The sequence below is a fragment of the Patagioenas fasciata genome, chromosome 3, assembly GCF_037038585.1.
Source record: "Patagioenas fasciata isolate bPatFas1 chromosome 3, bPatFas1.hap1, whole genome shotgun sequence".
Classification (NCBI taxonomy): domain Eukaryota; kingdom Metazoa; phylum Chordata; class Aves; order Columbiformes; family Columbidae; genus Patagioenas; species Patagioenas fasciata.
In genome coordinates this window covers 115,180,663-115,204,165 of record NC_092522.1, presented here as the reverse complement: position 1 = coordinate 115,204,165, position 23,503 = coordinate 115,180,663, and the positions used below count along the sequence as shown (strand labels likewise).

General features: G+C 39.1%; 1 protein-coding gene across 7 annotated transcripts in view; it reads left to right on the top strand.

The window, feature by feature from the left end:
• Positions 1-20,611, top strand: part of PUM2 (pumilio RNA binding family member 2) — a 67,385-nt gene extending 46,774 nt beyond the window's left edge. For 4 of the 7 annotated variants that reach the window (XM_065835020.2, XM_065835018.2, XM_065835021.2 and 1 more), the window contains 9 exons: positions 2,994-3,230; positions 9,572-9,839; positions 10,393-10,522; positions 12,240-12,374; positions 12,634-12,771; positions 14,432-14,557; positions 15,497-15,618; positions 16,879-17,071; positions 17,778-20,611. In XM_065835020.2, coding sequence (XP_065691092.1) covers positions 2,994-3,230; positions 9,572-9,839; positions 10,393-10,522; positions 12,240-12,374; positions 12,634-12,771; positions 14,432-14,557; positions 15,497-15,618; positions 16,879-17,071; positions 17,778-17,909 — 1,481 coding nt within the window. In that variant the 3' untranslated portion in view covers positions 17,910-20,611. The remainder of the gene's footprint in view (positions 1-2,993; positions 3,231-9,571; positions 9,840-10,392; positions 10,523-12,239; positions 12,375-12,633; positions 12,772-14,431; positions 14,558-15,496; positions 15,619-16,878; positions 17,072-17,777) is intronic. The other 3 variants (XM_065835019.2, XM_065835026.2, XM_065835023.2) reach the window with 3 other exon arrangements.
• Positions 20,612-23,503: the final 2,892 nt, after the last annotated feature.

Sequence of the window (23,503 nt, the reverse complement as noted above, 5' to 3'; positions counted from 1 at the left end):
GAATCCTTTGCTTTTGCAGTTTGAGAAGTGCTGATGAAAGGTGCTATCTAAACCTGAAATATTTTTAGTAGTATTATTGGAATAAAAGTATATTGAAAGTGCCCTTCTGCCAAGTATATGTTTTACTTGTCATAATAGCTGCTTTAAAAATGCTTCCTCAATATTTTTAAATAGTTCCTGACCTGTATGTATATATTAATTGAATTACACAGATGAGTACTTATATAAATGGGTGTTCATGCATGTTGAGGCAAATTAGATAAAAAATTAAACTTGTTTTTAAGTTCTAGCTGCTTTGTAACTTCACTCAGCATGTTGTAAAGGTTGAATTTCAGTTAAAATACAGCCGTGAAGATTGACAGGTGTCAATACAGATATTGCCTTTATGTTTTCAGTTGTTGCAGGGGAAAAAAAAATAGCTCTGCAAAAAATGCAAAGGTGAACATGTTCTAGCTGAACAAGTTAACAACAATGTAAATGCAGGAATAGGCAAGCATGCAGTCTAGATGGCTGTATGCACTTTACAATCTCTGTTCTTTTATTATAAAGTTATTCATACTCCATTTTAAAGGTTCAGGTACATGACAAGTTACTGCAGCTTAACAGGTAGCTAAAGAATTAGATCAAGTGCGGCAGCTTTCCAGATGCCTCCTTCTGGCTGGAACCAAGTGTAAAGTCATTGCATTAGCTTACACAGTGGTGAGGAGCGCTACACAAATCCAAATTATCTTCTGGTTTTCGTGAGCTTTGCTTGTGTATGTGTGGAAATGCAGCTCAGCTGGTTCGTGGTAACTTGTTAAGCTGCAGTAATTTAGCTGAGTGAGAAACCCGGAAAGAAAGTTGAAATTTGCTTCACTTTTTTTATAGTTTGTAAAATAGCAATGCATCATGTAGCATTGTATTGACATTCACATGGTTCACCAGTGGAGCCAGAACCTGTAGAACTAGTCTCAAATCTTGAGATTTCTTTCAACTGTTGCCTTAATTTGCTCTTCTGATTTCTTGTTCTCGCCTAGTTAGTCCAGTATCTCTTCCTTCTGGCTTCTCCTCTAGTATGTCTTCCTTCCCAGTGTCCAGGCAGCATTTCCCTCCCACTTCCCCTCCTCCTCCCAAACACGTTTCTGTTTCTGCTTGCACTGTGCCATGTTCCCATCACCAGCTCGCTACTCCAGCTGTTTGCCCCACAGTCACATACGCCTTCTGCAGCTTGACTTGCCTTCAGAACTGCGTTCTTTTCATCCTCAATCCCACTGGTTTCAAAAGCGCTTGCTAGTTTTCTTGCAGTCTCCTTGTTGGCTCCTTTGTCTGACCCTTCTCTCCTCCTGCTTCTGTTTTTTCTATTTTCTTTTTTTTTCTTTTTCTTCCTCTGGTCTGTTTCTTGTGTTTGGCTTTTGCCTCCTCTGCATTTGAAGTGGAAAACTTCACTTCCACACTGCCTGATGAGCCTTCCAAACACAAGGTGGGATCTCAGACAGCAGTTTCAGAGGCCATTTTTTGGCATGGCACACAGAAACCTGGAAGTCAATTTCAGGAGAAACCTTTATCAGCCATCTCAGATGTACTATAGATGGGCAGGAGTTTTAAGTTTTCAGCCGTGAGTCTGTAGCAGATCTGTGCTGAAACTGTATGATGTGTGATTTTGCTAAGATTCTTAGCTCAACCCAATAGAGCATGAAAATAAAGGTCTCCTGTTGCTGGCACATTGGTCTGAGTACATTAAAGCATTAACTTCTCCAATAATAGGTAGCTGGATTATTTTACTAGGGATAAAGCATCTTTTTTCACCTGTTTTTCTAAAATGGTGGTGTTGTTTGGGTGGAACTTCTTTGAAATATTTGGTCCAAGCAGGTACCTGCCATGAAAAGTGTTTGCCAAGTTACTAATGTTAGGAGGAAACCAATTAGTGTCTTAAAATGGCAAGTGTCAGACACCCTTCAGATTAGACCATGGTGCCAGCTGTAGTAGGGAGGTACCTCCAAAGGTAAAGATTATGGAAGTATAAATAAATTCCAACCTTTTCCTTTTTAAGTTGGAGAACAATTTTCCAAATTCAGCTTAAGAAGCATCTTTGTTACCAGAATATCCTTAATCTTGGTTTTGCTTATAATAATGTCCCAGTGTTTAAAATAGACACTCTGGTTTAATATTTCACTAGTATGCAACAGATACTAGAATTTAACACTTCTGAAAGCTCTTTATTGTTCTGTTGTTATCCTAGACTGTCCATGGCCGTGCTGAATGATGCTGTGCAGGATAACCAATCCTTCACTAAAACACTGTTATCCAAAGCTTCCAGTCTAATTTGACTTTCAGAAATACTGGTAGCAGTAAAATTTTTCAGTTTCTCACCTTAATTTTCTATTTCTATTGAACTTCTCATCATCTTTTTAGCCTGTTCCTTCTGTCTATATTTTCAAAACACTACTTTGAGAACCATAATTCTTGTAGGGAGTTTTTAGTGATGTTTTTTCCTGCAGGTGTGAGGTTCACAGACATGAGGAAGTTCAGAAACAACTGAACAGCAACATAGATTATTTTCTGAACCCTTAAACAACAACAACCAATTGTCTCCAGCCTTTTTCCTGAAATCACGTAACGCTGTCTGACTAATTTAGGGTGGAAAAATATTATCCAAGAGTTCAGTGGAAGTATTTTTAGAATCATTTATTCTATAAAGTGAGAGTGTCATTCAGAAATTCCATCTTTGTCCCAAAACCTGAAGCCAGATGATTAAAACAGAGTATTGCAATATTTCTGTGAGAAGTCTAGAATGAAATGTTGAAAGACATGAGCATTGGTGAAATAACTTATCAGTGATATGTTTACACCCACTTAGATTTACTTAAGAGCATGTGTGGTTATCACAGTAATTGTCTTTGTCATAACGATTGCTGTAATTATTGTGATCGCATCTGTTATTGCCCAGCTGTAGTTGGGGATAGGTTTTATTCAGTTGACACTGTGTAATTAGGGTCTTTTTATTTCTTCTTCAGTTGGCAGTTCTGCAAGTAGTAGTGCCACAAGGAGAGATTCTCTATCTACTAGCTCTGACTTGTACAAAAGATCTAGTAGCAGCCTAGCACCCATAGGGCAGCCTTTTTACAATAGTCTGGGATTTTCCTCCTCTCCAAGTCCAATAGGCATGCCTCTGCCAAGCCAAACGCCAGGACATTCACTTACGCCACCGCCATCACTTTCATCACATGGATCCTCATCCAGTTTGCATTTAGGTAAAAAAAAAAATAAATCAAAAACAAAAAAAACAAAAAAAAAGCCACTTTTTTGTTTGTATGTGTGTATGTATTTCTATGTGTAAAATATATGTTGCGTAAGAGATGTCACGTTACCTTTGCTGTTAAACATTTTTGCAATGAAGAGGGTCTGTTCCATGCTCGGGTGCTCAGAGATTTGACAGTGGAGGGCACTCAGCAGCTTTTTGCATATCGGGCCAGCAACTGATTTTTCTTCCCTTGCAGATGCCCAATAGAAAGCCCAGTAAGACTTATTGGTCCTTTTTGCATTATGTTTCCACAGTATGACAAGCAAAGGTGCATTATTTCTGTTTCTACTTCAGTGTATTACTATTTTAAGGATGTTCTAAGGTGATACTGTATTTAACAGTGCTTTTCACTACTGCCCCTTACCAGGATAATGTAGAAAAGTGAGCAAAGTTCTCAATGTAAAATGTACTGAAAGGTGGTTTTTGAATCAGTGAGTCTACTACATCATGGGCCAGGAAGGCAATAGTTTATCACCAGCTGGTGGAAAAAAAGAAAATGCACTTGTGAAAGAAATAGGAATAGGAATGATGATACTAATTTTTTAGAAAAGTTTCAAGCTGACAAACAAAAATTCAAAATTTAAAACAAAATCTAAAGAAACCCCACCATAGCCTACAGTATATTGAGAAGAGAATGCCTCTAACCTGAGGTTACTTGATAAACTTTCTCTTTTGTTGCTGCAAAAATTTGTGGTAATTCAGTTTGGATGCTAAAATCATACAGTGAAACTAGATCTGATGTCGAGATTGAGTTGTCTGTTGCTTCACTAATTATTCCATGCACAGTTTTGTGCATGTAATAGGCAACCTAATCCCCTATACTTCTGTTAGTGCAAATAAAACTGGAAAAAGTTTAAAAGTGCTTGCTAAAATGCACTTTGAGTGAGAAATGTGTGAATGGTTTGTATAACAAGGTTAAAAGTAAATTAAATATATTACATTTACAGTTCAGTTTCCCCTTCATGGTTAAGTGCTGAATACCCAAAGTAAAACTGGGTGAGGGGATATTTCAGCACATTTTATTTTTTTTTACTTACCTTTTTTCCTTTTTCAGGTCTACAAAGTGCACCTTTGGGCTGAGACCAAGCATGGAAAGTTTCAGCCCAAATGGAGGCTTTTGAGAAAGTTCTGAACATCTGACAATGGGGTTATCATGGAAATCTTTTTCTTTCTTTCTTTTCAAAGTATTCTCACAATAGTTTTCATATTACTGAAAACTATACTTCAGCCAAATTTTGGAAGGCATTATCTAAAATTCAGAACATTTAAAGTTTTGTGCTGTTTCACATTTGATAAATGTTAAATAAAAGACTTTCCAGTTCTGAGAAAGTGAGTTGCGATCAGTATAGAGGATTACCTCCATCAGCAGAAATTGTTAAATACTGATCTTAATCCATTTTGGACTGTTTGGCAGTGTGAACTAAGCATAATAGTTTGTTAAAATAATGTACTAGATCAGTGTGTAAAGACCAGAATGTACAGTTGTACTCTGAAAATTGACACAACCTCGGTGGCTTCCATGTGTCCTGGTGAACCTCGATAACGAGTGAGCTTTGCTACCTTACCAGATCGATCTGAAATTTGGAAATTGAGGTCTTCTGGGTTTTTGCTTTCACAAAAACACAGTAATTTTTTTTAGCATTTCCTGCACTCAACACTGTGTAATATCTTTGTGCAGTTACTTCTAAGGTGCACCAGCGCAAAAAGTTGAAGACTATGTCTTCAGTTAATTGTCTTTTCTGTTAAATTTATTCTGGTGTGCCCATCAGCCACTCTTGGAAGCGTTTGTTTTGTTCTCACTTACTTAAAAAAAGGCAAAGCTTTCTCACCAAGTGAGAAGTTACGTTGGAAATCAATCAGGGAGTATATTTTCAGCAGGGTATGATTATCTTGTCGTCACTTTTCAGAGTAGAACAACGTTGTAAGTTCATGTCTGCATGCAGTTTCCATTGGTGTTCTGATAATGCCTGTCAAATGCAGCCCTCCCTCCACCTTCAAAACTTGTGGTCCTGCCTCCTTACATCGACAGGTTCAGCTAAGTTTAACTCCTGCTTTCAAATGGGCATCAAACTCGGTTGCTCCTGTTTTGGCCACCAGAATACCCGAGCACAATCCTGGGAAAGGGTGCATGGTTTTATAACCCCTTTGTCAGACACCGCTGCCATTTGTAGCTTAAAGACCAGTTTCCCTTTTACAAGGAATTTGTGATATTTTATTGTTTTTTCTCTCTTCTCACCAACTCTTGTCCAACATCCTAAAATAGGAATGTGCTAATTACTTTGTTCTAGTGTCAGTTTTCCTGTATTTGAAGGGATTTGTCAGCTGTCTGTAACTGCTGCTTTACTGTCATCAGCTGGAGCAGTAAGGTCATGAATTTGAACTACCCTTTCACTCCCAGGGACAAAAGAAACTGCCAGAGGAAGTATTTTTCCTATGTTTTACGAAATCCTTTTAGATTGGTAGTGCTTGTTCTGTTTGATGGTAGGTTTTAGCATTGGTGTAGAGTAGGATTTTTTTCAGTCTGGGCTCTTGGAGGTAATTCTTTTCTGTGCTTTGCAAGCCAAGCTTGTTAGTACTTTAGATTGATGTTTTATCTTCAGGAGCAGTCATTCTGGGTAAGAGTAAAGGCCCCTTGGCAGGAGTGTGTGAGGAGCTTTGCATTGCCTCTACTGGGTATATACTCTGTAGGGCTTCAGTAAACCAGGCATGATGGCCACTTGCATTGATTCATTTAAAAAAAGATACATATGTGTACATACATATGTAATTCTGTTTTCCATATGAACATGAAGTTTTTAGCTGAGGATGAGATGAAGCTACTTTTTTTACAGATGAACAAATACTCTGTAAAAATCAAGTTAGAAGTGCTTATATACTAGCAGGTACTTTACTAGAAAATAATGTTGCTGACTGATGTAAACAGTTACTATGAAGTAGATCTGCTTTATGTCTTGGTTAGAAACGATTGAAGAAATACTTTGGTAATAAGTACTAACAGACTAATGCTATTAAAATAAATGCGCCTAGATCTAGTTTTTAGTATTTTTTTCTTAATGTTCTCCTTTGCCTTAAAGATGCTATCCATGCTAAGGAGTTAGTGATTTAACGTGATTTGTGTCCTTCAAGCTTAGTAAGGCTGTTTTAGGTAGTCCAATATCCCCTTATACCTCTGTGCCTCTTTTAGGTTCAATTAAACTGTAAAACAACTTAATATAATTCATTGCATCAGATCTTTGTTTTACCAGATCAGAAGTGGTAGCTAAGTGATTATCTGAAGAATGAACTGCACGCTTTATTCCCCATTGGTTTGTAGCCGTGTGACTCTGCTGATGCCCGATACATCTGAAAATGTCAGTGTTTGCAGGAATGTTTAGACCAGATACTTTATTCAGTAGGGCATGTTCCCCAAATAATCTGTAAAACCTAAGCTGTTACCTTTCTCATTTGGAATCAGTATCTGTTAAACAAGTGTCCTGTATTCTTGAAGAGCACAGGGATGTGGTACAATAACCAGGAGTATTTGAGTAACTAGAATTCAGATTTCAGTTTCCATTTCTAAGCTGTTCACACTCAAAATTTTTGGGAAAGAGACCAGGTGTCCTTTATGTCCACACTAACACTTTGGTGGTTTTGGACTGAGAAAGTAATTGAATACAATATTTAGGAAAATAGCCCATTGTATACAAGATTATATTTGCATATAATAAGTACCCGTGACAATTTGCTTTTAGTTTTGGGGGTTTACTGTTTTTCAAGTCTGCCAAGTTGCCACTGAGCTATAACGCTGCTACCGTAATGAAAGGTTACATAAGAAAAAAGAGCCAATTACCTATTAAATTACTACTAAATCCAGGGTTTTACAAGGTTAAGCTTCGTGTGCTGTTGAAATATGACAGGTTCTTCTAGGCACAGTGGATATGTGTTCAGCCTGCCTGTGTTATCATCCTGCTCAACATGATCGTCTGAAGTAGTTTCACAGGCTGGACAGGAGTCTCCCAGTTACAGCACAGTAGTCTTACAAGTCTTAAAAAGGGATGATTCCCAAATTAGACTGAAGAAAGGCTTGATAATCCCGAGTGTGAAATGTATTCTATACATGCAGTTCTACTGCACATATATAGCATGTTTGTTGGAAGCTACCAAGTTTTTGCTCGATAAATTGTCACGATTTATACTTGTATGAAGGCTCAGCTTAAAAAAATAAGGAAAGAAAAGCAGAAACAATTCCTGATTTACACGTGCAGTTCCATGACAGTGGATGCTAATTAGAGCCATGCTAATTAGAGCCGTGCAGCTTGTGAACATATGATCAAAACTACCTGCTGGTTTCTGGCACAGAACTGAGCATAAGACCAGTGGAGCACTAGAGATGCTACAGAGGAAAGGAGCCTGCAGGAGTTCCTTTTAAACGGGCTTTGCTGCCCTCTCCTGGCATTAAATAGCAGTACTATACAGCTTGACATTCATATATTAAATAAACTAGATGAGAAATTTCAGGTAGGAGTTCTTGTTCTTTGGGAGGCTGTTCCTGGAGGAGGAATGACTGTAGGGTGTCACTCTGCATGCTGCTCCACCTGCAGAATGTTGGGTTTCTTTTTTCTTTTGGTCTGGTAGTATCGTGTTGCTGTCGGTTCTTTTCTGGAAGTTGTGGTTGTCAATGGAAGCTAGAAATGATAGTTTAAAAAAACCTGATCTTTTTCTGACTGTAAAGGATTAAGAGGCTTTAATTTAAATGAAAACCTAGTGTTTTCTAAAAGGTATTGTGGGGCATAGAGTATTTAGTGATTCTTTACTGATTCTTAGCACTGAATTTTGAAAACTACTTGTAAAATAAATACTAATTACTTATATTTTAGGGCATAATCCTATACAGTGCAATGAAGGTTATGCTTGATGTCTTGCAGAGCACTAACATGCCAGATTCTGGGATTTTGATTTGGCCTTTCAAAGAAGATACTTGACCATTAATAAATTACCAGCCCACTGTAACACTGTTGTTGCCTGGCCTTATAAATACTTGGAACCAAATGAAGGCTTGGCTGGGGCACTGTCAGCTGATTGCTTTTTTTTCCTTTTGTTTTCTTTTTTTAAATTAGTTTTGTAATAGAGCACCATTCAAACAGCACATACTGCAATTTTCTTAAAATTCAACTGTAGATATTTCTTTTGACTCTGAAAGGGCTTTCAGTTACCGTATCACTTTCTAGATAATTTGTAGGGAAATTGAAAATGCTTTCATTTTCCAATCCATACTCAATAATTTTAGGTTTGGTTTTTGTTTCGTTTTTTAGTAGTAGAGTTGAGGTTTCTAGGTGGGAACTGTCTTTGAATATTTCTGCTTGCAGTATAGTAGCAGTATCCCTTTTAAAATCCTACTGTAGTTGAGAAAGGTGCTTTGCATGCTTATGATGGTAATTGCTGCCTGTTTAAAGGCAAGGGGAGAGAGGTTACGAGTGACATAAGCTGATTTGAGAGCAATATATGAGGAGAATTCACAGGAGTGAGGTGATGATAGCTGTAGCAAAAAGGACCAGGACCTAAACATTGACAGTTCAGGTTTTAGAAGTAAGGAAATAGGAAGTGTAGGGAGAGTTACAGATGTTCTCACAACAAGGGAAGGTCTTCATGTTTCTAAAAGGAACTTCAGTTTGATATATCTCTGGTTGGTTTAGAATTAAGTAGATCATTCTTAGTTCCCTGGTTTGAAATTTGAAATATTTAGGGCTTACAAGAGGTACCAGATTGAAAGCCCAGGATGCTGAAGTCACCAGATAGATACCCTGCAGAACAGGTACAGCGTGACAAGAGGCACCACGTGCCTTCTCAAAAATGCCCTTTGGCACTGTCAGTCGGAAAGGTAGCTCAGCAGGGACTGAAGGGTAGTTCAGATTTCATGGTCTATTTTGAAACAATTGGCTAACTTTGAGACTTGTAACAAGAGCACAAGTCAGCGTTACTTGCAAAGTGGAAATCTGCCCACTAAGCTAAGGCCCATCCAGTTCTAAAGTACGTCTGAGTGGGTGCTCACTTTACCTGCTTCGTTATATTCTCCTAATGACACTTATTTTCTTGGTGCCCTTCACGTAAAATAAAAGTGAGGAGGAGAATGGTTTTATTTATCGTAAGAAAAAGCTATCTAACTCCTCCAACCGTAACGAGGTAAATGTAGATAACAAGACAACACTGTTGTTTTCTTTGGCTCCAGGGTGTATCCCTAGTTCTAGTACACTGACTATTTTGCTGTTGCTTGTTTTCCCTAATGCTTTTACTGACAGAACTGCTTCCTTGTAGGAGGACTGACAAATGGTAGTGGTCGCTATATTTCTGCAGCACCTGGAGCCGAAGCAAAGTATCGCAGTGCGGCAAGTACCTCCAGTCTTTTTAGCTCCACCAGTCAGCTCTTCCCTCCTTCGCGCCTCCGTTACAGTAGGTCTGACATTATGCCTTCTGGACGTAGTCGATTGCTGGAAGATTTCAGAAACAATCGTTTCCCTAATCTTCAACTAAGAGATCTTGTTGGACATATTGTTGAATTTTCCCAAGACCAGCATGGTTCCAGGTAATTATCATAGTAAATTAATAGCTTAGTAATATTTTACTGCTTTCTTATTGCTAACATCAAACATTTGAATGAGCTGCTAGTCATCTTAATACAAAGCATGCCTTTACGTGTGCTCTTAGGCTGACCTTTTCCATCTCCAGGACATTTCACTATAAAAGTAGTATAAATTTAGCTGCTTGTAGAAGTTCTCAGTGTAGAAATGGCCTCATAACTAGACTTGTAAACTCTAGTATTTAGGTGTCAAAAAGGCGTTGATTAAGAAAACAAAATATGTGGCATCTGGAGTGTAAAACCATTTTTCAGCAATACATCATCAGGTACTTAGTTATTGTTATTCTTTTCATCTTTAATCCTTCTTAAATGAAAGGTTTTAAGTATCACTTTACTAAAATGTATCCTTTTATATTTAGGGGTGCTACTTTCATTTTAATAATTTTTTTTATAAATGGTGAATACTTGCTTTAGAATTTTGAGGTGTCTCATTGAAATGGTGTTTGAGAGGTTTTCCTGTTGTTTATGTGAAGCATAATGTACCTTTCTTTGCACTTAGATTTATACAGCAAAAGCTGGAGCGAGCTACTCCAGCTGAGCGCCAGATGGTATTTAATGAGATCCTGCAAGCAGCGTATCAATTGATGACTGATGTGTTTGGAAACTATGTAATACAGAAGTTCTTTGAGGTAAGTGTCACACCAACTCTGTGAACAGCAATGTGAATGAAATGCTGTAAAATCTGATTAAATTTAAGAGTTTTTTTTCTTAACACCATAGCAGAATTCTACTGGACTTTCACCACAGAATCCAGATGTGTGCACTGCATGTGTGTTTTCTGTTCTTTATCCCCTGCTTTTTCCGTAACAGGCGCAGTTTTTCTTTGCGCTGGTGATACGTTTGGTGAACATTGGTGAACATACAGGCTGCACGTTGAGGCTTTACAAGCCTCTTACCATAATTTACAGATGCTTTCAGATTATGTGGAACATAAAGATTTGAAGGACATTTTTTAATCCTTGCTGTATATGAAGAAATTTATACAAAATGTATTGAGGCAGAAGAATTTTGAGGAAGAGATGTCACAAGATACATCCAGTATTACTAGATTTAGAACAGCTCTGTCTTTTCTTAAAACTGTGGGGTAAAAATTAAAAAAAAAAAAAAAAAGCTTTACCAAAGTGTTACAAGATTTGACTTACAGAGAAAAGAAAAAGCAATTCCTGTGTCCTGGAAAAAGTTAAATGTAGGAAAGATATCTAGCGTAGTGTACTTTATATCAAGGACTACATCAAAGCATCTGGGTGGATATGAAGGTGAAGCTGGAAAGATGCCCAATAAGAAATAAGATGGTTGATGTAAACAGGAATATAGTTTTTAATAACTAATCTATGAAACAAGGTGTTCACTTTTTTTTACTTGGTATTCTTTTTTACAAATTGAAGCATCTTCTGAAGAGCATGGCTGATGTGTGCTATGGAAGATCTTCCTCAAGGGTCATCATTTGCCAGGTTTTTTCCACAATGTGAAGTTGGATGGCTACATACATCATCGTCAGTTGAGGGTTTTAATCTTAATTTGCAGAAGAGTTCTCAGGAAGAAAGTGCACTAGGCCATAGATGTAGTAAGGACTTGGTTTATGAATTAAGCTTTTCCAACTCAGGAGCTTGTGTTGGGGGTCTGAGAAGAGGGTTACGTGTATCATTATGAAGCCTGACTGGCTTCTACTCTGCTCACCAGGGAGCAGCACAGGCTGCAGTGGCACGATGGAGGGGATGATATGGACAGGAATCTCCTGCTGCTGAAAAACATCAGTTGAATTGTACTCTCATACAGCTAGTGTACAAAACCGTTTTGATTTTGCTCTACAAGGCCCAAGTATTTCTAGGTTTCCCGAAACACCCATGTTAAGAATGATCCTTCAAGCCACATGAAGTTACCAAGAAGCTACTTCAGGTGTTGAAATCTCCCCTGTGCTCCCCTCCTCTTACAACTTGCTTACTGCATATAAGATATAAAATACACTAACCAGTACAAATTTGAGATATCAGAGAAAATCTGATTTGAATTAATATGTTATAGTAATCTGTAATTAATGTGCCTGGTATAATTTGTCTGAGTGAGTTATTGCACTTAAATACTCCTACAGACAAGTATAAAATCCTTTGATTTCTTAGGTTGTGTTTCAAGGCCATGCATTTGATAGCAGGTATGTGAGTGGAATGTGGAATATTACAAAATGTTGCATTTAGAAAATAAAAGTTTCTGGTAAAAGTACAAAGGGAGAAATAATTCAAGGCATGCAGTAAACCTGTAGAACATCATGAAAGTGCTTACTCTGACATGTGAATTCCAGCATGCTGCAGTATGTCTTCATTTGTTATCAGCACACTTCTTTTCTTTCAGTTTGGAAGCCTGGATCAAAAGTTAGCCCTGGCAACACGCATACGTGGTCATGTTCTGCCGTTAGCCCTGCAGATGTATGGTTGTCGTGTTATTCAGAAAGCACTTGAGTCAATCTCACCTGACCAGCAGGTAATTGTAAGTTAGAGCAATACTTTTTAAATATTACTTCTTTTTATTTCATATGTTGTTTTACTTCCTTAAAATGTTGATCTTTCCCTTCATTATGAAATGCCCTAGGGACTAAAATAGTTGTTTAAATTAGAATGCTGAGATACACAAGTAAACCACACAAGTATGAAGATGGGAAAATTAGGATGAAATGGAATATTCCTTTGAGGGGAAGGAAAAAAAAAAAATCACTGCAAAGACAAGAATAATCTTTTTTTTTTTCCAGAATGAAATGGTGAAAGAGCTGGATGGTCATGTTCTGAAATGTGTAAAAGATCAAAATGGAAACCACGTTGTCCAAAAATGCATTGAGTGTGTTCAGCCCCAGTCTCTCCAGTTCATCATTGACGCGTTCAAAGGACAGGTAGTGTCAAAGTTCGCTTCCTTTTCCGTAGGGTTGCTTTGATTTGCAGATCTTTTTCCGTCATTTGCGTGTAGAAGATCGTGTTTGATACTTTGCAATCAGCTTTTTTTAACTAGGATAAAAAAGGGATAATAAAATGGAAGAGCTGTCAGAGACTCAGTTAACATGGTGTAAAAAGATGAATCTGTTGGAGATGAGGTTCTACAAAGACCTGTTTGGACATATTATCAATACCAGTAGAGGTATTTGGCTTAAGGCCAGGTTTCCCAGTTGGGTTTTGTGATATGCCATTTCAAATTTCCTTCAACATCAGCATTTTTGATGTAATAATAAAGTATTTGCTCTCTAGCACATCTTTTTCATTGAAATTTTTGTTTTCTCTTGTTACTTATGGTGCAAGTCTGTCTTTTGGTGTTTCACAGTTGATGTCTATCAGTAAGGAATAACTTTGAAGAAATATGTTAATCCAGTCCCTACATATGGGGTAGTGTTAAGTGAATGGGGGTGGTGTTCGCTTATTTGACGTTGGAGTTTTTGTTTTGTATCCAAAAAAGTTATTAATATAAGATTGATATTGTGCTGCAGGCTACAGAATATGCTGCAGCTAAATAAGATTTCAATACTCTGAGACAAACGTGTACTTTTATAGTCTTGAGAAGCATTGTAAAAATCTTACTAACTTGGCTGTGTGGCTAAATTTACTTTAATGGATGGCCAAAAATATTTCTTAACAAAATGTACAATATCCTTCTCTCACATTTTACACAACAGTAATACTTGAATTATTGTTGTACATTGTAGTAAACGGCATACCAGGGTTTCTAGGATCGGGTCTTTTTATGTCAAAAAGTGTGCATGTAGTAGATGAGATGCGGTTTCTAAACTGTAAACAGAGCCCGTGACTGAAATGTGACTCTATTTACTGGACATCCATCCTCAGCTCCAAGTAGTTATATATACAGATCTTAGCTAATCTGTAGTGGCAAATGAAAAATACCTCACTATAGTCATGTCATGTAACAGGAGGTATCTCTTACACCTGCCTGCATCATTTGGATCTGTGTCTAATCAGACAGGATTCTGTGTTCAGTTTTGACCAACATAGACTCTTAAATCTTCTCAATTAATCCCTGAAACACAAACGTGGCTGCTGGAGAAACAAGCAAAAGGAATAAGTGAGATTTTGGCTATGAGTTTTGCATACTTATTTACAAATTTTGTATCTGTATCAAGGAGCCTGTTATATCTGCTGGAATGTGAAATTAGTGAAAAGAAGCCAGAATAATTGAACTCCTTTTTATAAATGTCAAATATTAAAATTTGAAAATAAAGTAACAAGTTAAAAGGAAGGCTTGAAAGGTGAGCAGTGCTTAACTAAGACTCACACTCCCAGGCTTTCCTTTTTGCAACCAGGTGGGTATAGAAACATTGTAAGGAAAACTTGAGTTCTCAGTTGTAGAATTACTGAAGTCCTTGACACACAGAAAACTATTTTCATATTTTCCCGACTTCTACTGGAGATGGAATTCTGATATTGGCAGGCAAAACCTTTTTTTTAATAGAAGTAACTGGAATATTCACTTCCATTTTGAACATGGTAATGTTACTTACATATGTAAAGTTTGGTTGGTTTAACTTCAGTTTGCAATCCTGTTTCAAGGTATTTGTACTTTCAACTCATCCATATGGTTGTAGAGTAATTCAGCGTATTCTGGAACATTGCACTGCTGAGCAGACTTTGCCAATCCTGGAAGAACTGCATCAACACACAGAACAGCTAGTGCAGGTTAGTGTGTATATTGATTTTTCAATGCATTGTAGAGCTCTTCGTTGTTGTCGTCATAATTTGTTCCTATTTCTTAGTTTAAGAAGTAGTTTGAATGCCTTGTTTTTTAGTTTTGTAGACGTTCATTTTTTTCCTTTCCTTACATAGTTTTAATTAAAATCAGTTTGGAAGTTGGGAGGCACTGAAGATATAAAAAGCCTTTTCTTACACTTTTCGCTGTGGCTTTGAATATATATTATAAGAGCACAGAATTAGTCTATTTTATTGCAAAGATTGCGTTTTTGCAGTTTATTCACTTGGGTGTCCTTCAGATAAATTCTGATAATGTTTAAACACAAATATGTTGTCAAAAATAGATGTTGCATATTCTTACACAAAAAAGTCATCTGTTTCTAAAGAAGGCACAAAACATTATACAAGGTGATTTCTTGTCTTGGTCTCAGGCAAACAAAACAAGTGCTAAAAATGGCTTTGAAACTGAATCGATGTAAAATACTGGAAGGGACTCGGTGTTCAGTAGGAATTTCCACACATGAGAAGGCAGGAATTGCCTTTTGCCACATATTCACAGTGGCGTTTGTTTCTCAGTGGTTTCTTGTCCAGTTAAAATGTAACTGTCTTGGTGAACCATTGTTCATGGAGATACTATGGCTGCTAAAGAATAATGATCTTAATTTTGAGGACTGACTTCTTTAAGAGGATAAAAGATATTCCAGCAAAATGCTGGTTTTACAGGTTATTTACATTTTGCATGTAAATTTTGTGGTCCATTAAGTGATTTTTGATGCAATATTTCTTGCATCACTCTGTTTCTATAATGTTGACATTGTATTTTTGTATGTGTGCAAACAGCAATTTGAAAGTTTATACAAGTACGCAGAAACTGTACAGATTGCTTGATAAGAACACAAAAGAAAATTGAAGTAAACTCTTTTTCAGGATCAATATGGAAATTATGTTATTCAGCATGTACTGGAGCATGGTCGTCCTGAAGACAAGAGCAAAATCGTTTCAGAAATAAGAGGAAAAGTTCTAGCTCTGAGTCAGCACAAGTTTGCCAGGTATTGCACAGCCTTCATATATCAAAGGTTCACTAACCTTTTAAAGTTGTAGTATTGGATTTATTTATAGTGTTATAAAAAGGATATCATAGGGGTTTTTTTTCTGTTGTGTAACTTACTTCCTGAAAGTATTTTTATAAACAGTATTGGTATTTTTATATTAGATTTGTAGGAGAAAAAGGGGAAATGCTGTTCTGTAGCAAAACAAAGATGATTCCCCAGGTTTATGGGATGGTTTTTGTTCAGCTTGTATGAGTGCAGGGAATGGGTTCCAGGTGTGTGTGAGGATCCCCAGGCCAGGTGAGCAGCTCTCCTGGAACTTGCTTGGTGACACTGGCGATGAGTTTGGTGACACTGACTTGAGACTGTCTATCAGTCCAGCCACGTGATGCATGTGGATGAAAAGGTTTAAGCAGTGGTGGTTCAGCCTGACAAGGATTTCATGCATTAGGAGGTCTCAAAGACTATTATAGGAGTCCCGAGCTACTCTGAAATTAGAGCCTAAAACTCATACCTCAGTGTTTTTTGCTGAAATATAGATTATGTGCCTTTTGCTAAGGAAAACAGACCTCAGGATTCATCCTGGATGATTTAGTGAGACTAACCTTGTCATCAACATTCAGTAGAAATACATCGTGACATCATGGGGGCATTTGTTTTATAAATTAATTGTATGCAAACTAACAGGTCTATCTGGATTTTATTTTTGTTTGCCGAAATAGAGCTGTTCATAATCCTCTCCTTGGAACTTGCTTGATTTCTGAAACACAAACTGAAGACCAGAATCACTTTGTTGTCTTATAAGCATTGATGGCCTTTCCAGCTTCTGAGGTATCTGGAAGGTCAGAGGCTTCCTCTACAAAGAGAAATATTTGACAGAATCTTTGGTCTGGGTGTGTTCCTGAAAAAACAGGCAGCCTTGTGTCTGGCTTTCTCTGTTTTGTCTTAAAAGGCCACACAGCCAAAATAGATGTACGATAAAATATCTGCAGCCTGAGATCCAGTATACCTACTGTAGGTCCAGTGGAAAATCTCTCCTACAAGATAAGAAGTATCAGAAAATTACCTTTTTTTACATGAGGAGTGTAAAATCCTTTAACTTCCTCAGTCATTACAGACTAAAGATTTTGAAATGGGGACTTGATACATTTACAGCTTGCTAGTTAGTGGCGTTAAGACACTTGAACTATTCCGATAACTTTCAGGTTGCTACTTAATGTTACCTCCAAAGTCACAAAATGTATTTGTCTTATTTTTCAGCAACGTGGTAGAAAAATGTGTAACTCACGCTTCTCGTGCTGAAAGAGCCCTGCTGATCGATGAGGTCTGCTGCCAGAACGATGGTCCTCACAGTGCCTTATACACCATGATGAAGGACCAGTACGCCAACTACGTTGTTCAGAAGATGATTGATATGGCTGAACCTGCTCAGCGGAAGATAATAATGCACAAGGTACATTTGTATATTGTTTTATTGGTTCAGAAACTATTATCCATACTGATTTTTTTGCTAGAATACCTTGCCCTCTAGATGTAAAACTCACTGGTTCTGGAATCTAGAGCTTCATGTGTAAACATCAAATTCAGTGGAGCTTTGTAAACCAGAATATATTCAGGTCTCAAAGCACGGAGTTAAAAATGTAAATCTACAGAAAAGTTACAAAAGTTGGATTCCATATCCTCTCTTTGTGCCAACTTCTCTGTGAAAATAGTCCTACTATAAAAACATAGTATCTTTATTAATATAACAGAAGAAATACAGGTTTGTCTTTTTAGTTGCTGGTATAAATCCATTCTGCAGTTACCCCAGGAGAGATTCCCACACTTCTAACATACGGGCACATTTTCTATTTAAGAATATCCAGACTTGGACAGAATTGCCCCTGGGTGTTTAGTGCAGAGCCCATTATATTCCTGCCGGAGCTCTGCTTCCCCCAGTCACCACCAGGGCACTCCCACAAAAGAGCTGTACCCCCTTTTCCAGTTGTTGGAGTCAAAATCGCCACTTCTCCATCTCTCCAGAAAGTTCCAAAATTTTGAAATACAGGATTCTGACATTTTTTTTGCATAATATTTTTAAAGCGTAGTTTCCTCTGCTTGGAGTTTTTGAAGGTGGGAAGGGGAGGGGGGAAGAAAAAATAATGGGTTTCTTCTTACAGATTCGCCCCCACATCACAACTCTGCGTAAATACACCTATGGCAAACACATTCTGGCCAAGCTGGAGAAGTATTACCTGAAGAACAGCGCTGATCTGGGGCCGATTGGCGGACCACCAAACGGGATGCTGTGAGAGACAAAACGGAACGGAAGAAAAGATTGAATTGTGAATGATCAAAACATACAACTTAACTATAAATGTTCTGATTTTTTTAAATCTATTTATTGACTTTGTTCATCCATTTGTAAAATTTTTATTCTTGTGTATATTTTTGGGGAGTGAATTATTAAAAAAAGAAAAAAGAAAAAAAATATCTCCGGCCCTGATCTGGAGACCTATCAGATTGGACGGCTGGCAAAGCACAGAATGCCTGTATATGATGTAATTGTATCAAAATAGCTGTCACATATTTTGTAAATTTTTACCTTGTAAAGTCACTGAAATAGTTTTTAAAGGGAAAAAGTACAGTATTCTTTTAATACACTGGCTTGCAATCTGGTAGGTCTACCCAGCATCACAGCACAACAGGTTTATAGAGTTGTATATAGAATTAATCCTTATTTTTCCCTTTTGTGTGAAGTCTTTTATACCAGATTAAAATTGATCAGCTGCATAAACATTATTTAACATGTCGAAAAGTTAAGTTGTATTTTGGTGGTTCACAACGTACTATCCAAATAATAAACAGGGCACAGCAAGTTCAAGTAGGGAATAACAATGGAAACTGTAAAAGACCAGATTTCATGACTTGCTGTGGATACAGGTTTGTCGTTTGTTTTTAAATGGTGCCCTGAGGTTTTCTCTAGTGATGTATTAAAAAAAAAGTGCTGTATATACTTATATATTTAATTGTTGTACAAGGTAGAGGGATTAAAATTATGATGGCGCTTCTGCTCAGTGAAGCGCGCCGTTGGAAAAGGAGTGAACCCTGTATTAACTTTACAGTCAGTTTTACCATGCAGGAGGAGTAGAGATTTGTATTTTTTTATTTTGCGTATAGAATTGTAAGGATTTGAAAGTGTTGAGCATTTATTTTGCTTTCTCACTGTAGATGCAAAAATAGGTATTGATGAAGAGAAAAGGGGCCACTGAAAAGTAAACTTGATAGCTCAACATTTAAGCATGATTGATTAAATATTCAGATAGCTTTTTTGCTTCCTATAAATATCTGCATTGTATACGTGTAGTTAATAGGTGTAAGTTTACAGTTTGAAAACAAATCTCTCGTTTCGATGTTTATTACAAGCCTTGCTAATTTAGTAGTGATGCTTACCTTGGTTGTACAGATGTACATTTGTAAACCTTCATGCTGTAAATGTAATTTGTTTTACCCCTTTTTGGGACAAAAATTTGCATTAGTGTATATTCATATCCCCATTCCCTTTTCTCCCCCTGGCATATAGTGTTGTATAATGTAAATTTATTTCAGCAAATCAAGAGTGATTTTTTTTAAATTCTATCTTTATATGGTTTCAGAAATATGAACCGGCTTTCTTTTTATCTATTGTGAGAAACATTATGTTTTGTTTATAACATAGCTGTTGATTCTGTCAATATGGACACTTTGGGAAATCAATCTGTTCAAATTTTAAGTCGGGATGATAAGCATAGTGAGAAATGGACTGAAACCAATGCTTCCTCCATCTTAATAAATGTGGCATGATTTTTTTGTACAGAAGAGTACTGTATTTTTGAATAGCCTTCTCCCAGCGTAAAGCAAATATGTATGATACTGTCAATTTTTTTTCTCTGGACATATGACATTGTAACAGTAACATAAAGATGATGTACATTTACAAGCGGCCTTATGTACATTTCCCAATGATCTTTTTAAGGCAGAATTGTGACCATATGTGTATAATTAAAATCCTTTTTAATCCTTTGCCTATGGAAATATTTTGGAAAAAGCTTACTTTGTATGTATATTCAGTTTCTGAAAGATAAAGAAAGTGCTTTGTATGTTGTTGAAGTAAGTATTTTGTGTAAAACATTCGTTTGGATGGCTTAACCTAAAGTTTTGACCAACGAGAGAGGTTGAAATCGGTGTCTCGAGCATGGATCAAATAAAAGGCTGTTAGGTAGGGGTCTGATCATGAGGAAGGAAAATAGTAGCGGTGTACACTTGTATAAGGAATTCTGTTGTATTACTGTTTGTATCAGGTTTACATAAATCTTATTCAGGCATCCATCCGAGGCGCTACTTTTAACGGTAGCGTTAACTCATTAATAGGCAAATGGGAAGGTTGGTTCTGGCCTGGTTCCAGTTTCGGAACCAGCTGCTGTTGTCAGCAAGCACAGTTCGAGCTGGTTCACAAAATCCCCCTGGAGAGGTGCAGGCCCTGTCACGGGAGCCGCTTCCTTGGGTGAGTTAATTCTTGGTGACCGTGGTTCTGTGTGTTAGAACCCACAGAGCAGACATTTCCTTCAATGTGTAAAACAGCAAGTTTGGCTTTTAGGGGTGTCCAGGCAGCAACTGATCATGTCCCGGTGCTTTGTCCCTCTAGCACTCGTGCCAAGACTGACTTTAAACAGTCCTGTCACTGTCACCCTTAGTGCTTGCGGTACCTTGAACATAATCTTCCACTTGCTCTCCTGAAATCATTTTGCACCAGTTGTGTCCAGGAACATTGAAAACATAACGTGTGTTTTATTTTCTTTCAGCTAGACCACTAGACTTCTTTTTGCTCAAGTGTCGCTTTTTGATACAGATTGTTTATGGACCAGTTTGATCAGGTTTGACTCCAGGTGGCTCATATTGAATAATGTAATGTTCACATGTATATACTGTAAAAACAACAACAAAAAAAAGTGTGAATAACACTGTGTGAAATACATCTGGTCTTGTGTTTTTCCTGTAGGAAACCAGCCATTCTTCATATTCTCAGTCACATAACTTGTCTGCTTTCTGGAGCTCAGCTTTGGACAGGTGGTCATTCCTGGTGAGCTGATGAGAATGAGTCAACTACTGAAGAACTCTGGTTTAGATCATTAAAGTTTCCAGAGGCCAGTTCTGAGCAGCTAAACCTTCATATTATCTTAAAGAAAAAAGTCTCCTCTGCAGCCTCATGACAGTTTCCTCATCACTACTGGGCCCAGGCTGAGTTCTCCAGCATTTGTGAGGGTTGTGGTTGGGTTGGTGGCTTTGTGGCACCATTGGATCCACACTTGTTTCTGTTACTGCCCAGGATATTTTCAAAGGACCATTTTCAGCTGAGGGGGAGTGGATTTGCCCTTTGGTGTTAAAATAACTCACCTGAGTGGCCCCTCATGGACAGAACCACCGCAATCCTGTGGCCTCCACCACTGACTGATAGATCCGCTGATATTTCCTCATCGGAGTGTGTGGAAGATGGCGGTTTCTGCAGACATACTTTCCAGATGTTGTAGAGTCCTGATGGAGATTCAGAAACCGATTTAGTGACTCTTCCTCCCTCTGCTCTTGGGAACAGGCATTTGAGGAGATACTCATGACTCACTGCGTAGCAGCGTGGTAATTGGGTTTTGTACTAGTGGCAGGGAAATGGGTAAATAGGTGACAGCAACTCCCACTGTGTCATCCAGGGAAGTAAAGCTGAGAGAAAAATTGCAGAAGTATTTTAAGATCTAGTGACTGGTCATTAAAATTGGCAGATTACACGTAAGTCGTGTGCCTGGGGAGAGAACCCCGTGCTATTAACTCTGCGGAAGCGATTTGCTGCAGAATGGTTGCAGCCAGGTCAGCCCTGTGCTTGGGTGCTGCATTTTACAGAGAGCGGTGGCTGGTCTTCCTGTGCCCAAGAGTGGCAGATCCTTCTGTAGCTGTGCCCGGCAATGGTGTGGTTTGTGGTGCTGCTTGAGGAGAGAAAGAGGAGAACCATGTGCTGTGCCTGACCTCAGCTGGCCCAGCCCTGGTCCCCAGCCCTGGTCCCCAGCCCACCTCAAGGTAAGGGCGTCGTCTGTCAGTTGGGCACGAATGTTCACATCTCGCCAAGCTACTGGTAGCACTAGAAGTGACCTGAAGAATCTTGTAGGTCTGTGGGCAAAGCTGATGTTTCTGTGAACATGTGCTACAGGCAGCGCTTTGCTTTGCCTCAAGAGTTTCAATTTGAAGTATTCTCTGTGATGGGGAAAAATGTCAGAAGCGCTCACAGGCACTCACCTGTGCCCAAAGATTGTGATTCGAGCACCTCTTGGTTGGGGATGAGGAAATACGGGTTTTCCGCCTTTTTTTTTTTTTCTCCCACGGGGGGTTTAGGTTGGACATTAGAAAAGGTTCCTCACCCAGAGGGTGCTGAACACTGGAACAGGCTCCCCAGGGAGGTGTCACGGCCCCAAGCCTGGCAGTGTTCAAGAAGAGACTGGACAACGTCCTCAGACACACGGTGTGAACTGTGGGGTTGTCCTGTGCAGGGACAGGAGTTGGACTCCATGATCCTTGTGGGTCCTTCCAGCTCAGGACAGTCTGTGATTCTGTCAGGGACAGCGTGTCCCTCTCAGGGCTCTGCCTCCAGGGCTGGCGTGCAGAATTGGGCCAGGGAAGTTTGGCAGAACTTGGTAAATGTAGATCCTGCCACCCCGGAAGAGGCTGTTCAATGCTGCAGAATGAGCCTGGGGTGTCAGCACCCCTGGGTTGCAGAGCAGCCCAGGCCTCCCCGGCTCTATCATCCAAAGGGGCTGGAAACCAGCACCATTCTTACGGAAAGAGCAGTCACACGGTACCTCCTCCCTCGCAGGATGGACAGAAGGACATCCATGAAGTGCTGACAGCACTCCAGAGCCAGCACAGTACGCGGGCATTTCTCCTGCTAACAAAAGGAGGCAACTGTTTTATCCAAAAAAGTGAAGCAAACCCTGATGTTACATATTTAGTTTTGGAACACAGAGGCTACCAGGAAGCTTCCCGCCTGCATCGGGGGCAGAGAGCCAGGAGGGAGGACCAAGCTGATGGGCGGAACAGAACTGCTAGTGTTCCTCAGCAAGGTGGGGCAGAAGCGCTCCCTCCACCAGCCCTTTGGATGGACCTGCTCGTTTTGCGTGCTCTGTGGTTAAGGAACTTGCCCAGCAAATGAGATGCTTCAATTAGTTCATCAGCCTCAGGGTTTTGAACCCACCTCCCTCACTTCACAGGAGTATGTCCCAACCACGAGGAGCTGGGTGGGTTCACTTTCTACTCCTGGATTTGGGCTGGGCTTTTAGCACAGCCTGAGCTGTCGGTTGCATCACAAACAGCACAAGATGGAGCATGATCCTCAAGCACGCAGGTGGGAGTGGGGAGGTTCTGCTCTCCAGATCCTTGTCTCCACCTGGATTCTCCCAGACTCACTTCATGCAAAATACATCTTGGGAGCGGTGTTCCCCCATCATTAACAAACTGGAAATGCCCCAGAGGCTTTTTATACAGCAACTGAAATGTAGGAAGACCTAAAGACCCCCTTTGTTTCATTAGTAAGAGTGAACATAGGAATAATATGTTCACCTTCTCACCAGCGTTAGCACTTTGAGCACGAGGCCTTCAGCTTCTTCCTCCTCTGCTTGCACAGCACCTGCCCAGCCCTAAAGTGTCTACATCTTTGAGACCACACCTGGAATATTGTGTCCAGTTCTGGGCCCCTCAGTTCCAGAAGGACAGGGAACTGCTGGAGAGAGTCCAGCGCAGGGCAACGAAGATGATGAAGGGAGTGGAGCATCTCCCTTATGAGGAAAGGCTGAGGGAGCTGGGTCTCTTTAGCTTGGAGGAGACTGAGGGG